Consider the following 17415-nt stretch of genomic DNA (forward strand, 5'->3'; position numbering starts at 1 on the left):
ACGTTGTATTAACTGAGTGCAATACCCAGAAGTCAAAGAAAACCCTGCCTAGAAGGAAACAGAATGATATCAGACAAAATTAGGAATAACCTGGAGCAACAAGGCAGCTCATACAGAAAAGTTTTTATGTGTCAGACAGAACTTTAAAAAAAGTTAATGGTTAAAATGTGGTAAAGTTACTACACAGAATAAACTAAACACAATGGACGATAGTGAATTTATTTGAAATTCACAGCAAGGCATGGTTTGAGAGCACTTGTGGATTATCAGTCTGACTCCACATGAAAAAGCCCAAAAAAGGAACATAAAAAGCACATATACATGAGGATAACCAGTACTTGCCTACAAATAGCTTAAATGAAGTAAAAATAAAAGAGACTTTTAAAGCTAAAATGTTTTTGGAATTTTTTATTTCAATATAAAATATACCGTTCAGGAAGAAAGCTGCTGAACTGGCATATAAGTATGAAGAAAAGATAAAAAATTGGTCTCTGTTTAATCTTTCATATTCTATTGAATACTACACAGTGACGTATTATTGTGTAAAGTATATAGAAGAATAATAGTATTTTAAGTATATTCTGGATTTATTCTTTTTTTAGATAAGGAAGAAAACATTTACTCCCCAAAAATCCTAAGGTCACAGTATGGTGCCAGGTTTCATAAAGGCCCTCGTGTATTCATTCCAAGAATGCATTTGAGGATATGAATCATCAACAGTCAATTGATTGACCATGCTTCTGAAGTTCTGAAAGTAGAAACCTTGTACATTACCTATTTTTGGTGGTTTTAAGATAAGAAGAACAGGTACTATAAGTAGTGAAAGAGGGAAATGTGGAGTTTTAAGAGCAGAAACAAACATGAATCTGGGAAGTGAAACTGAGATGAAAAGCTAGAACCAAATAAAGGAGATGAACTCTCACATGGTAAGAACCAAACATAAGAAAACAGAAAAGAAAGACTTAAAAGGAAAAGATGTGATCAAAAACCCCAGTCCATATTTGGAAAGAAGAAACAGAAGATGGATTGAAAATATAAAATAATAGAAGTTTTCATTACTGGATGATATCAAAGCTTATAATTACAAAATAGTAAGAAATGGGGATAAACAGCTGATCATTTGGGGACCTTTTAGAATTTATCATCTTTATGAAAAAACTGGTAGAAACAACATTACCCCACATGCCATTGTGAACACTAGGTCTTAAGCATACTTAAAGCTGCATGTAGCCAGGCCCAAACCCACAGATTATTTCATATATGATAAATGTATGCTTTTATTCAAATATATATGCTTTACATACGCAAGTTTTACATTATTCTACCCTACAATAAATATAACACTATTGGTAGTACACAGGCAACAAAGAAAAAACTCCTCACAGCAATTGATAAATATTCACTGCCTTATTTATGAGACACACTCTGAAGTGTACTACTCCAGCTAATGGATGATAGGGATACAAATCTGAAGAGGTATAATACTGAATGCTTTGCTGACTTTGTTGGGGGAGATAAGTTTCAAGTATTTCTTTGTATATCATTCCTTCTTTGCCCCCTAATACATTTTTGGCATACTAAATATAACACTCCTTGAACATACATGAAATTGTGTTAAAAATTTAGTTGTGGCCTCATTTAAAAAGAATAAGAAAAGGAAAACCACACTGGTACTGCATTACTAGACCATCTTGTCCTTCATCCTTAACCAAAATCCAATTTCCACTAACTAGCAGCAATAGATTTTTTCCTTTTCTGTGTCACCTGTGAGTTCTTTTGCAGAGCACAACAGTGACAAGAGAGGTATAAGGAATGGATAAAAGTTACCATAGTCGCAAGGAAGTCAGAACTGAATAGTAAGAATACAAATGCACATTGTTTCTTTAAAAATAGCCTTACCCAACAGCATCCAATTCACTCTGCAACAATCTAGCCCAAACCTCCCATGCAGCTAATGGATTAAGAGCAATATTTAAAATCATCAGTGACCAGTATTAAAGAAGCTTTACATTCTAGAATTACAAGTTATAAATGTTACTGTGGTATTCACAGCATTCCTGTTAGCTCATGTTGAGAATATCATGTGTATCACTGCAATGCTGATTATCCTCAAGTGGCAAAGGAAAGATTTTATAATCGCAGCACGAACAGAAAAATATCAGCAGGAGTGCCCTGGCTAATGCCATAAGTACTTGGGTAAACAACCTTTGATAAAATATAAGCAATCTCTGAAAGGGTTAACATTTAAAAATATATTAAGAAGTATCGAACCTATGTGTTTTTAACAAATTCATATACTTCTGAGAGTTCATATACTTCCTGGGGCAAATCCCGCAGGCATTGGCACTCTCGAGTTGGAGATTTCAAACTCTATTTTGTAAGATTTCCATTCTGATAAATTCAACAGATAGAAAATATCAACACTGCTGCAAACCTTCTGATGTGTGCCTACACCACTTATCTAGAGCCACAGCTGCACTCAGTAAGGTTATAGATCTTGTTTATAACCCACTATGTTGAAGAACCCTCATCTTTAATTTATCCTACTGTGTGTATTTCAGTATACATTGTCTTATATGTGTAATTATTCACTATTAGGATGAAAGTGTTTCAGTCCTGTTGCAATATGTAGTACTGAAATTCTTCAGCAGAAATGGAGGAGTTAGATGATGTATTATTTACTTCATAGACCATCACAGTTCATCAAGTGAATATATATAAACTCTGAGTCATTTTTAGACTTTAATAAACATGTATTATTCAGACTAAAATAAATGGGCCTATCTTACCTTCAATGCACTCTCAGAAAATAATGGGATCTTGTAACCTGTTGTAACTGGCTAATGCGTGTATTGGATTACATTGCATTAAACTGATTATCAAATATTTCATTTGATTTCTTAATTAAAAATATCAACAGGAAAGTATTCATCATATACTGGGAACTGTCAAGCTCAGAATGATTTACAGGGATGTCAAATTAAAAGCACCACAAAAACTTCTTGCTGGAAAAAAAAAGGTCTACTGATTCAAACTGACCAGATTTTTTTTCATTTTCCTTTGGATCCAACCTACCTATGCTAAATTTCAGCTTAGAAAGTATTTCAGCAACAGCTATTGATGAAGACCATGACATATTGCTTATAGTGAGAATTCATCACTTCATTGATGCTATTTTAATCATAAAGTAAAAGAAACAAAGGCCTGGATATGGTAGCCATATGCCCCCCCCTTTTTTTTTCTCCTCTTACTAGTGGAGATGACAAGATTGATTTAAAGGGTGGATTACCTCATTAAAAAAAAAAAAAAAAAAAAATACAAGGGGGAATCACTGACATTTAGAATCCATGCAGCAAAAAGCAATATTTACATGTTGTGGCACTGTAATTAAAATACTGGAGAAATTTTTCAATCCCTTCTTTTTCACTTCAAAACTAAAACATAAATCCCTAAACAGAAGTGTCTCAAAACCCACCTACACTGCTTCAATTTTATTATACTTCTGAATGTTTGGAGTTTTCATTTAGTTAACTAGATTGCTACCAGATTTGAGGAAAGATAATGATTAAATTTCCATAGACTCTGAAGTAAGTATCTGACATGTCGGGTAAGTGCCCGACATGTCAGGCATAAAAGCACTTCTTATCAATATTTACAATTGATATGAATACTACATTGCTGAAGTGATCCAAGTTACATGTCCGCAAGTCTAAGGGAGTCGTTTTTAAAGCCAAATAACTGAAATGTGGCATGTTAAAATTGAAATGGACTGACTCCAACCAGTTAAATTCTATCCGTAGCACTACAGAGATGAGTGGTATGTCAAACTACAAAGGCTGTGCCTTATAACTTTTTAAACAAACAGACTTTGTTGTTTCCAACCAAAAAAAAAAAAAAATGATAAAATAGAGATCTGATTACTTCTTATCTTCATTTTATCTTTTCCTGGTTTTGTTATGGCTATCTTTCCTGGATTGTAAATCTATAAAGTTTTGGTGAATGTCTTGATTTCCAGTTTGTTGGGGGAAATTATAAAAACTCTTTTTCCTTTCTTTTTTATTTTTCTTTTACCTACAAACAATTCTTACAAGCATCATGGCCTGGCTCTTTTTGCATTATAGCTTTACTAGAGATGGCTGCCACTGCTTTTGGTCTAGGGGGTTCCTCACAAGTGTTTTTCCCGAAGCTGCAGATGTGATTGACATTTCAAATGTCATATTTATGAACCTGTCCTTACATTACATTTAACACTATTCATATAAGCCATTACCTGAACACTTCTTTCTGAGAAGGGCTTCTCTAGGGACTAGGCTTATTAGTGAATTGAGGAACAGCATTTCCATAACCCCTCCTTTCACTGACTGAAGCTAATTTATATAGCTATTGACTCAGATCACTTGACACACGCACACAAAAAAGTTCATTTGTTATCAAGAGACACTAAATATCACCAATTCACCAAGAAGAAGATGGAGAAGGCATGAGATTTGTTCTTCTCTTTCTATATTTGCAATTAAGTAAATTACAGATTTAATAAGTTATTTTAAGGACAAAAACAAAACAGATTTAAATGAAATACAGTTGTGAAATAATATACACATCCAATGGCATATGATGATTTTAAGTAGATAGTGTTTGATGTGGACAATTATTTTTTTGAAAGAAGGGTCTTAGACAAGCAATCATAATTTGTTGTTCTCTTCAAAATTACAGAGAACAATTAAAAGGCATCATCACCAAGACGTGTTTCTTTATTTCACCTGCCATAAAAGTGAGGGGACAAGGCAGAAGCAGGCCAACATATTAATAAATTATAGATTTATTATCTGCACACAATAAAATCTTGTGTTTATACAGCAGAGCCATCCTAGAGTAGTTTTTGGAGATAATTTTCAAGTGTGACTGTTAAGGTCTGCATGGGATGAACATCCAACTGCTTAGCCTACTTCTTGTGGGCTTTGCACTTGAGCTGAACTCTGCATTGCTCTGTGTAACTGGAAAGCAAGCAGTACCCAAACTATCCTGAACATCACTGCATGAGCTGCAGCTGTATACACAGAGAATTGTGCGTGCTCAGTTGCGGGCATTGCAGATGTTGCTATTTCTTTCTTATATGGAAACCAAGTACAGCCAAAAAATGCCCCTATCTTTACATCTCCCCAACTTCATTTCCTTAGAAAAGACGCCTTCCAATTTCAATAATTTGATCTCACAAGGTCTTGCCCTTGTTTTCACAATGCTAACAATCAAGAAGCACCTATAGATTTCCTTAATCAAGTGGGTAAGGGAGGGAGGGAGGTTAGATGGAGGGTTAGTGGACTTCTCACTGCCCTGCCACCTCTACGTGACTGGCTGTCCTCCTGCCCAACCACCCTCAGACATTTCTGAAGGGAAAACAAATTATCAAATATTACCACCAAACCCTAGCCTTTTCACATGTAAATAAGACTATTAGGGCATATTATATTTAATTCAGATATGGTTATATTAGAGCATAATAGTATATATTAATATAACATATAGTAATAATCGAGTAGGTAGTGGAGAGGAATATTTCATCAGTACTAGACAAGAGTCAGAAGAACAAATGCAAACTTCGTCTAACACTTAGCTGAGCTGAAACAAGACCAGTGAACAATTTTAATGAGAATACTGTACCTAATGTGACTGGATCTGGATTCACTGGACTCTGCTGTCTGGAATGACTACTGCTGCTGTTACCGCCTTTTTTTAAATCTTCTGCATCACTGTACCGTCGTATCCAGTAATTAAGCTCCTCACGGTCTGCTTCTTGACATCGCCGTAGTACAGTGAGAGATCGCCTAGTTTTTTCCACCATGTCCATTATACAATTTAACAGCTAGTCACAGCAGTGGATGGAGCAGAGAAATGAAAAAGAACATTTTATTCGTATGCTGACAGTAAAATAAAGAAAACATTCATGTGGTGAGTACGTGGGTTTTAAGAATGAATGTGTCTCTCTCTGTTCTTTCAAATACAGCTGAAAAATTCTAGTCTTGATTAAAGAATATTGATCCTTTCCTGTTTAACTGGTGATTTTAAAGATGTAGGTTTCCATACCTACACAGATATACATTTATGGAAAAAAGGGAGAAGGAGTGGAGAAGACTGAAAGGGCTGTATCCTACCACCAGTATCACATGGCACTACAAAAGGCCAGGAGATCTGGTCCAGAACTGATGTCTAGAAGTGTTGTAAGAGCTAATAAAATCCAGATAACTAGTTCTAAGGCCAAGCAGTCATATGTCCCAGATCCAGTGTTTATACAGTGGAGTCCATTCCCCATGGCAGTTTATAATAATTAGGATACTGCAATATATGTTTGAACAGCAAGGCTTAATAATATGAGCTACCCAACAGGGAACACCAAGACCCCAGATTTAATCACCAGTGTTTTCAAAACACTGATAAAGTTTAAATCCCTATCTTATAGTACTCCTTTTAGACAATTATACATGAGTGCATTTAGCCCTTACATGGTCAAGGTGTTTCCACTCTTCTGCCCATTCTCTGTCTGTTAGCCTGTGATCAATCATTTCTTCTTGACGTGTGCCATGCAACCCTGCCAAAAAGGAGCAAATCATGTTTACAATGTTGGGTGTCCTCTAGGGAGAAGAGAAAAAAAGGAGAGCAGGAGAGCTCATTGGACATGTGACTATATACATACCATACAGTACCCAGTCCAGTATATGAATGCCACCATAAAAATAAATGATTACTTAAAAATTACGCTCTAAGTTCTCTTTAGCACTATTCCCCACACTAGATGCTACTGTTTTGCTCAATGTACTGTCTTCAGTTCTGCAAGTTCTGTAAGTTGCAAGATGACCTCTCAAATAGAGCATAACCCTTTCTGTATATACAATAATGTATAATTTTTAATTTGCGCTACCTGAAGTCAGCAAGACAATTATTTGGTAACTCTCTCAAATACTATCTGTACTTCAGAAAGTTGAAAAAATATTAGTATAAACTTAATGTAATTTCACTAAATGCAGTAATTACTACCATGTCAACAGAACATCATTAAGGGTTCATCCCTTCACAGATGTTTTAAACAACATGTGGTTAAAATGCAGCACATACATCACAGCAGCTGACAACATGATAGAACCAAGTCAGTATTTATTATCAACACTCAGAGGAACTGACACTTGCTTCTTGTTTAGCTTCCTCTATACAGATGCTGAGTATTTGTAAATGTTCTCCTTTTATTGAAGAATTGTTTAAAAGAAGCAAGAATAGTATGTGCAGATGTGAAGCAGGCCAGGCAAATCCAAGAGCACCAGACATCCCCATAAAGCAACGTGTGCTGCCAGCACAGTCCTGCACAGGGTGTGGTGCTTCTGCTGTACACATCCTCTGCAGACATCCCTATGACACAGTGCACACTTGAGGTGTCACAAACATTTCTCCAAAGGCTTATAATTTCCCTCTACTCTACAATGAAAGCAAGCTATACCAATTTTGTTACTGCCACAAATGTGGCATTAAAAGAAAAATAAGATGCTCTACCTATCCTTGCCTGCCAGACACCAGTGTGTCCATGTCATCTATGAAGCTGTGAGAGCAAGGGTTCCTTCTCCTTTTGACTCTTGCTTTAGAGTGTAGTAAAGCCACAGTTCAGTCCACTTTTACAAATGTAAATCTGCAATAAGATCATCAGGAGAAGCTGGACTGACAGCTATAAAGATTACATGTGAAGGGCAGGTATATTTTACCAGAAAACAAACAAACAAACAAGCAAAAACCCTGTACAAAACACGTAATAATTATAAGAGAAAAAGAAACTTCAAAAAAAACAATGCAGAAAAGCAACATGCCTTACCCATAGGTCTGTTTCTGTCCCTGAGGTCCCTGTGGTTGGGGTGTCTGTATGAGTCCCTGTAGTGGTGGGCAATGGCCATATCATCCAAACGATAATGTTGAGGTGGAGGTGGGGTGGGATGAGGCAGACCATTGGGCTGATAAGATAAGCCATTATTTGGACTGTACCGCTGGCCTGGGCTAATAGTGCAGGGCCGCTTGCTTGGATGCTCTGAGTGCAAAGGCTCTCTGTCAAAGCCATTTTCTTTGGTTCTGAAAAATAAAGCAAAGGAACTTTAATTCACTTTGTGAGCAGAGCTGCTCAGGAACATGCATGTGCACTTACATGGGAAACTTTAGGATCTAGAGCTTGTTCTTTAGCTCTCCAAATGAGTGGTGCAGAACATGTTTTAACACTGCTTGCTCCAAATACGCAATGGACATACACCTTGTCTAACTGTTCCTGTAACTTGAGAATAACTAGCAGAGTCACCCTGCAGATGGAACAGCTTGAAGAGTTGGGCTGGAGAGAGAGAAGCATTCACTGAAATCACCAGGTGATCGGATGGGTATACACATTATCACAGAGCTGCAGCAATCAGCCATTACATAATGCTAGAGGCCAAGCAATTCCCACTTTCAGTAGTGTTATAGGATATGGTGGTCAGGGAAATTTTTCAGTTAAATAAATGTGTGTTGTTGTGTTTTTGTTTTGTTTTGTTTTTTAAGAGGACAGCATGTAGTCTTAAGGTAGCATTTTCAGTGTGCTGAACCTTGGCTATTCTTAATGCCAGGATGAGTTCCCATCGAGAAGTAGAATACCACGTTAACAGCAGCTTCCTAGATCAGTGTTGCACATAGACTTGGGGCAAGAATAACTTCAGATAATGCATATTTCTTCAGAGATTTTTTGCACCAACTTGGTTATTTCAGTCAGAGGTGCTGTGCCTGTCATTAATTTTGCAGGAAGATGTGGTTAGACTCAAGTCCACAATAACATTCAAGATTTCCCCACTCCATTACTCTCAGACAAGATTTTTATGCTCAGGCAACTCTAGAGAGCTACCAGGGAGAATGGCAGTTTTTTTGCATTAGAAATTGTTCACTCTAATCACAATCTGCTATTTCGAACAACTCTATCTTGCACCTCTGCCTATGAAAGTGACAACCTGAAACCTACACTGAAATAATTTTCTATGAAAACAAAGTATTAAAACAAACTAGAGTTTGTTCAATGGGTTCACACCTCCTTTTAGAAAAGCTCATTTCACCAAAGTATACTTTTTTTATCACTACAATAAGCAAAACTTACAAAATTAGCTTTGAACTGAAAGGCTATGTCAAACTGTTGAGATCGAGTCCCTCCCTCTAAAAACCTTTATTAAATATCTGACATATTCTAGCCTTTCTTAAAAAGAACTTTCTGCTCCACTATTTCTGGATGGCATAATATATCTACCTAGCAATAAAAAGCCTAACTCATTTTTTTGTCATTTTGTCAGGAATGTCAATTTGATCTAATTTTCTTGTTTGCCTGGTGTTAAGCAGGAAAAGAAACCCAAATGCCCTTCAGTGAACCCCTCCCCCAAACCAACCAACCTTGAGGGACTGTCTCTGGAGAAACACTGGATGTATTAATTGTTGCCTCTCAGTCGGTTCTCCTTTAATCTCAATGAGAGGAAGGGAGAAACCAAATCTTTGCCAATATCCACTGGGAGACAGGATCAAAGTAAGATCTAGCAATTACCAGCAGGAAATGAAAAGATGGGTTGTACTGTTTTCAGAAGGAGTAAGGAGGTTTTCCAGGGCCCTCACCACAATCACCAATGCCAGAGAAGCTGCAGGTATACATATATTATACCTGAACTTGGCAAAGAGGGAAGAAGCTTTCAGCAATACAGCAGGACAGCTGTTCTAATTTTGGGCAGAGATATAAAAGATATACTTTGTTAAAGCACAGTCTATACGTTGTTCCAAAACAAAACAAAAAGGATGGCTGTGAAAACTCCTAATCAGGAAAAGCTGAGGACCATGATATATTTTTAATGACTCTTGGCATGATGGAACTGCTTGCAATAACTCTAAATAGGTAGTGATGTTTTTGACATCCCTCCAAGACAATTTTTCTATTTAGTTGCTGGTGTGTGTTTTCTTTGCAGAAACTCAAACTCAATATCCAGGTCTTTCAACTGTAAAAATACTACACAAGCAAAATATGGACTTTCCTGTATGCACAAGCCAAGCTATCCATTTGTCAAAGTTCCGTTTGCTAGGTTTAGAATGGTCACTAACACAGATTGGGAAAAAAGCAGAAACTGTGAATTATTAATTGGCTGTTTTGGATAGCTCAGTGTAGAAAAAGCAAATTTAAAAGTGTAACAAGTAGGAAAACAATCAAAGGAAAACTTATTTTCTTTTTCTGCACTATAGTTAGATGGCAAAACCACATATTTTCATACAAGTGTTCATATTTGCACCTTACTGTACAGATACTTCTGTGTGTTTTCTATGAATCTTCTGTACTTAACTAACTTAAATAAAATGCACAGCATTAGCTTGGACAATATGCTAGCATATTGATAATGTTTTGTTGGGAAAAATACTGATTTTGTTTATAGTCCCGTGTTACAGAAGAGATAAATATTGTCTTGCCAACCATTCATATTAAGAAGTCTTTTAAAACTCCTCAATATGGCACATGGTTTACAAGGAGCATAGCTGTAAGTGATGTATCCTTCACTTTGTTGAGATGTGGAGGAGCTTCTTCAAACAAAATACTTGCTTAACAGAGTTATTTTAGTTGATCCATGAGCCAAGCTACCTTCTACATGAATTCACTGTCAGGGGTGCCAAGGGTACAGCAACTCCAACATCACTTTCTAAAGGCATGAAACAATCATGACCACTTTCATTTTCTTCACTCTCAATATTAGATATTTTTTCAGATATTTTTTTTTTCTTAAAAATATCCTATACCTTCTTTATAGGTAGCTGTCATAAATGTAGAGCCATTATATGACATGCTCCTGTGCCATACAATCTTTTCTAGCAACCTCAAAGGATGACTACTCAGCAAAAACTCTTTTGTAGTTAATGTATTTAAAATGTTATTTATAACTACGCGCTCATTCACCAAAATAAAAACTCATATTGGTCCAAGTTCCTTTGCTTTACTAGCATAGAATGTAAACTCCAAAAGTTGTAAACAAAATATAGCGAACACTTTGTTCATGACATGTCATGAACAAATTACTAAAATGTGTTGTCTCCTCAGGTGTCAGTTTTTCTCTCCTGCAGTGACTGATGGTTCCCAGTGTTATTACAGAAACAGATTGATCTTTTTAATGAGCTAGTTTAATAGACTCCAAAATCTCACCGTGGCTGCTCATCCATGTCAGACCATATGCACCAAGAAAACATTCAGTAAAACACGAAGCTCTGCTGTCAGATTGCTCTATAAAACCCCACATACAGTAGACTTGGATAGGCAGATAAATAACTAGAACTGGAAAATGCATATGCAAAAAAGGTTCTGAAACCATAAGCAGAAAGAATTACTGCATGTAGATGCATTTTCTATAAGAAAAAAAAAAAAATCAAGAGGCGCATGTATTTATCTGCAACACACTCACTCCACTTCCTTCACCAATCCCTTACTATATTTTACCTCTATTTGAGTCAACACTATGTAGCTATCTGTGCTTGAAATAAAAATGTAAATATGGATGGATGTGTGTATATTTCTAATATACACATGCATATATCTAATATATATATATATGCACACTAATCTATATATTATGTACATATATTAAATACACTTTATATACAGCGTATATACACACACATCCCATTTCCCATGGGAAGTGAAAAAGATACCACAATTTACTTTAGCAAGAAGCACATCTCCAAACAAAATTGTTCCAAATTCATTTAGCTCCCCTGGAAAGAACTTGCCTTCCAGACTTTTTGCTTTCCATATTTTAGCAACAGAGTTGTAGCAACCCCTCCTCTTAAAAGATGCCTAATATCTTCCACTGTATTTTTATTAGTGTATTTGAAATCTACTTAGACATCTAAACAAAAGGTATACATATTTCCAGATGTTTCCTCCTGCTTCTCTGTAAACAATTAAAATAATTAATAGCTTAATGAGTATAAAGCCAGACAAGTATTTGGTTTCCATACGCACTCAGTATAGGCATGTTCTGACTCTGAGGACAGTTTTTCGTGGTTTGTTCACTTACATCACCCAAATTTAAAGGTATGCAAACTCCCATCATTTAAATTTAAGAATCTTCCCAACAGGATCCTGTTCTTTTCATTAAATATGTAGTACAAATGTTCTTGAGTGCACAAAACAACTCCGCTGTTTAGCCAAAACTACAGAATGATTTTCATATTTGTTTTGTATAGCCTTAATCATAGACTGCAGAGACCCAGGCACAATTAACCATTGATGGGGTGGTTTAATACTGTAAAAACAAACAAACAAACAAAAACAAACAAACAAACAAACAAACAAACAAAAAACTATTTTTAAGCTCAAGGAACCATTCCAATAGATGAATTGGGCAGTCCTTCCAGCTCTTTTTGGATGACAATCAAAGAACCTGAGGGTCAAAAAAAGCAAGGTGAGTCTCTCTGAAATGCCACTTCCTCAGAATTAAGGAGCCTAATTTCAAGTGAGCATCAACCGAAGCTACCAGCTATTGGCTTCAGCAGCTCACACCAAGGAGATGGTGGACATCCAGCAGCACAGCATGCAAGTCCCACCACTCAATGCACTCCTGTCCGTGTACAACTTCCCAAAGCTCTTTCTCTGTATTTCTCCCACAGCATGCCCTAAAAGCTGCACTACTACATGCATAGGAACAGGAGACTCACTGCGATGGAAGAAGTCTGAGAGACCTCAGCTGTAAAGGCAAAGGCACGTCCTCAAGAACAGAATTTCAAAAGCACATTTTTAACATAGAGAACAAAATCTATAAAACAGACTTAAATACCCTAGGTCTAGGACTCAGGTGTAATTAAAAGACTTTAAAATTCAATATTCTCCTGTTCTGCTGATCCCCTTGTGGGCTACTCCTCAAGCCCTTTCTGCTCTAAGGCTAATATGGAGCCTTTTCACTGCAAACTTCCCTGACCGGTCTTCACCACCCATCTCTCCCACACACAATATAGGCGAGACGGCACTTAATACAAAACAACTGAAATTCAGCACTGTCAAACTGGGCCTCAAAGGGGGTCAGTATTATTACTGAATGCTAATGAAGAAAAACAAAGGAAAGAGTTTATTGCTCATTTTCACTTTATGGTCATATGGGAGAAGCAAGTCATACTGCTGTTAACGGCAAACAAGTAAGCTAAGGCTATCAGGAAGGCACGTCCCCCCACTCCTCGGTACCCTCTGCCAAGCCTCATGGGCTTAGGAGATAATTCAACGTGTCGATCTATTTGTAGGCAAAACACCATGTCTGCTACTGACACTGGACAACATCATGCTGATATTTAAGTTATTCGTAAGATTCACGAGATCTTAAGAGTCCTTTATTCCCTACAGCACACAGATGTTTGGTACACTACTCTGCAAAGACTGAGGATATGCAGCAGAATTGCCCCAGGGAGCTAAATTTCAGCTTTGGAAATGTTATCTCTTTGCTTGGAGTAAGAGACTATATGGCAAACGTCTGAAAACTAATCCTCTTTTTTTAGATTCAGCTAGCAAGTTTGTGTAACACCAGTGGCTGCTTCAGTTCAGCTTAGCCATCAGGAAAAACTGGTGAAAAAATAAAAGGGCTTCTCTGCTGGTATCTTTATATTCTTGCTGGCTCATAGGGATTTCCCTGAAACACCATCTAGAGCATATCAATTTCAAATATTTTGACATTTTATTTTATTTAATGGCTAAGTTACTTTAAATCTGACTGTTCAAGTCTGGCTATGAATTCCTTTAAATTTTACTATGCAGACATTTTCAAGATCTGGCCTTGATATCATGACTATCTCCATTCATATATGTTCCAATACTTGACATCAATTTTTTTCTCTATCCGTCCTATGAGCCTTCAGACATTGTTTTATCTATATGCTTTGTGTTATGATGGCCTGTTCCCACCCAAAAACTTCACCTATATAAAACTGCAATCCTTCTTGACCTTGCAAATCTTCACCTTACTCATTTAAAGGATAACTGGGACATCTTCAATGCCTTGTACATGCAGGTAGTGGTATTTGGCAGAACAGCATTATCAAAGTTTTTCACGCTATAGAATCTGTGGGAAACCAAACTAAAAGTAAATTCAATATTTGGGCCTCCCAAAGGTAAGATTTACATGCTAACTGGCTTTCTAACACTATCACAGGAAGACAGTTGAAAATAAACAACCACAAGATTCATTTTCTTGTAATACTAAACAGAGAACTTTTATTTGAATAAGAAAAAAAAAATGTTCCATATCTCTGAAGCTACTGTACACACAAGCACTCACTCACTGTTTCTGCACAGACTCTTTCTCAGCTCAACAATACAACAGATTTCAGTGAACATTTCTCCTGTTTGGAACAAATGTTAAACATATCCTTATGCTGCGCATAAAACATGGCATGGCAGAAGGAATCAAATCCCTGACTACACTCCGGAACATGCCTTAGACTTCCCAATAGGAATGCCTAGCCACCTTCCCCATATTTACTATTTATCCAACAAAACCTTAAATACAAAGGAATTATGAATGGAATGATTTACTTTACACTTCGCAGATATATTATGAACCAAAATGGTTAGTGTGGCACTGTCTGGTCAATCTTATTGCAATGCAAATATTGCAATGTTGTGTTCTCAAGTGATTTTGCTGCATGAGTCAGTGTGTGCATATAAGTACACACATACACCAGTACATGAAGGAAATTTGGCTGCTGCACAGCTGTCATGCAGGAAAGTCCTACACTCAGGACACAGAATCCCAGGGTGGCTGAAGCTGGCAGGGCCCTCTGGAGCCACCTGGTGCCACCTGTGCCCAAGCAGGGACACCCAGAGCAGGGTGCCCAGCACCACGTCCAGGCGGCTTCTGAAGGGCTCCAAGGAGGAGACCCCACAGCCTCTGGGCAGCCTGTGCCAGGGCTCCGTCACCCGCACAGCACAGAAGGGCTCCTGGTGCTCAGGGGGAGCCTCCTGGGGGCGAGGTTGTGCCCAGGGCCTCCTGTCCTGGCACTGGGCATGCAAGCCTAACTCCCCCCAGGCACCCACCCCTTGATGGCAAGGCTCAGCATGCTGGACCCACCAGATGCTTCTGCCTGGGGTGCAAAAGGCACAGACATTCTCACCTGTCTGGAGTTCGCCTCTTCCCGTTTTCGTTCACATCGAGAAGCAGCTCTGAGGAGTCAACAGGTGAGGTGGTGCTGGCATCCAGAAGCAGCTGTTCGTGCTGGGCGAGGTACTGGGCTGGGTTCTGCTTGGCTAGCCTTGCACAGTGCAGCAACTCCCGCTGCAGCAGGGGCAGATTGGCCTGCAAAGAGTTATGCACACATTACAGGGGTGGCCAGGTGGCTCACACGCAGTTTCAACAAGGATAAAGTAGGAAAAATAGAAATCAGTGGGAAACATGCTGTGGAATGAACCTGTTGCATGAGTCCTGCATGAGGTTTGCTGTGGTTAGGTGCCTGAAAGCGGACAGCCACGCTACAGGGTCAGGTTGCTGCTGTGCCAAGTGCACATGAAAGAATGGGAGCTTGCTTACAAAAATGGAAAATAAAACTGCAAATGCATGAGAAAACCAGGTCTGACTTCCACATATTTGAAAGAGGAAAAAACACTGCTCTGGCTCATTTCATCTCCTTCCTTACTATCCAAAACCTGAGCTCCTATGGAGCAGCACTTTGTTTGTTTTTCCACTAACAAACCTTCTTCATTATTATTTCCCATTCAGGCTCCAGTTAGTACTTAGAAATTTTTAGAAACCATGGGATCTGTGGCTCTGTAAGCTGTCTCTGTCACCATCCTTCAAGAGCCTAGGGGAGAATAGGATTGCCCTCAGCTTTCTCATCAGCTCGCAGCCACACATTCAGATAAAGACTAAATACAATCTCATGTTCCAGAGCTCCTGGTAATCACCTGGAGGGCCACATCCCTCCTCCTTGCCAGACAAAGCTTGAAGTATTTTTAGCTTTTCTCTCAGGACCCCACTGGGAGGTGGGTCACAGTCTGGAGCGTACCAATACCCAGAGAGTATTGGAAAAGCTTATTGATCCCTACATGGCAGATTTTTCCATACAGGGGTCACACTTAGCTGTAATTCTCACCAAATTTGGGACTGATGTAGAACTGTACATCCGTTCCCTTGGAAAAGACAGTTACATATCCTGGGAAAGTTCTTCCTCTCTGCAGCACAAATATACTGATACTAAGACAACCCAGTCATTTCTTACCCAGTTATGTGTGCCACAAAGTAATGTGCCCTGACATCCCTTCTTCCTTGCACAATGACCACCGCCTAGAGAACTTCAGGTATGAGACTACATTTCATGACCTTCAATAACTAGATGTAAAACAAAGAACTCTAATGGTCCCCTTTGATTTTAAAGAAGTTCCTACAAGGGGATTTATTTATTTATAACAGAAGAATAGTTTCTAAGTCAAAAAGTTCTGAAACTAACGCACAGGGAATCAAGCATAAAAATGAGATGTTCTGGTAAGTTTTGAGGAAAGGGGCCTGGGAGATTACTATGCTAATACTGTAAAAAAAAGGCAAATGCTCCAGGCACCTGTTGCTGTACCATAAGAGAAGATCCCCTATGCAACAAAAATACCAGAATAGGGTTAGTGTGTAGGGTTAGTATGTATAAGGCTTTCAACAGAAAACAAACAAATAAAAAGAAAATCAGTTGTTCTTGTTAGGATGGGAAGAAGGACCTCAAGGGAACATGAGGTCTTGTCAAACCTCCATAGAACACAAATAGTTTGCAAAATTACCAAAGAAATATCTTCCTACTGTTATTATCATTCACTTGGTTTTGTGCAGGGCTGACACATAATGGGGAATGATAGTGAATGCTTTGGTGACCATGGCTTTTCACTTATTTTTATTTGCTTATTTGTGTTTTTTTTTTAAAAAAGCTCACAGAGAACAAAGTCACCGGACTTAACTATCTACACTGCCTCACGTGGCAGAAAATGCTTGTTTGCAGAATTTTACATAGATTTACAAAATAATAATAATAATAATAATAAATAAAATAAAAATCTGGAGAAAATAATGGGATCAAACCCAGGATTTCCATAGCGGTACATTCTAGGAAAATGAGAACACTTCATCATCACAAGATTTCTGTGAGGTAGAAATGCTTTGAAGGTTCCACTTGAAAGATGAAAAATCAAGGAAAACAACACATTTGAGTTCCTTATCCACTACCACAAACCAAAGAGACATACTTCATGCATGGATACTCCTGGCTCCTGGAGTCAACCAAATTTTGAACTGGCTAGCAAAAACCTTGATCTATGTTAATTCATTTCCTCTTCCTAATGCAGTGTTCATTCTTAATCTTTGACTATAAACATGGAGATTTGTAATTAAACTTATCCTTTAT

General features: G+C 37.9%; 1 protein-coding gene across 3 annotated transcripts in view; it reads right to left on the reverse strand.

The window, feature by feature from the left end:
* RUNX1T1 (RUNX1 partner transcriptional co-repressor 1) overlaps positions 1 to 17415 on the reverse strand; it is a 112962-nt gene that overhangs the window by 21709 nt on the left and 73838 nt on the right. For all 3 annotated transcript variants that reach the window (XM_035317164.1, XM_035317165.1, XM_035317166.1), the window contains 4 exons: positions 15154 to 15335; positions 7850 to 8100; positions 6498 to 6583; positions 5659 to 5860 (listed from right to left, as the gene is read on the reverse strand). In XM_035317164.1, the coding sequence (XP_035173055.1) occupies positions 5659 to 5860; positions 6498 to 6583; positions 7850 to 8100; positions 15154 to 15335 (721 nt within the window). The remainder of the gene's footprint in view (positions 1 to 5658; positions 5861 to 6497; positions 6584 to 7849; positions 8101 to 15153; positions 15336 to 17415) is intronic.

Source organism: Oxyura jamaicensis, chromosome 2 (assembly GCF_011077185.1).
Source record: "Oxyura jamaicensis isolate SHBP4307 breed ruddy duck chromosome 2, BPBGC_Ojam_1.0, whole genome shotgun sequence".
Lineage (NCBI taxonomy): Eukaryota > Metazoa > Chordata > Aves > Anseriformes > Anatidae > Oxyura > Oxyura jamaicensis.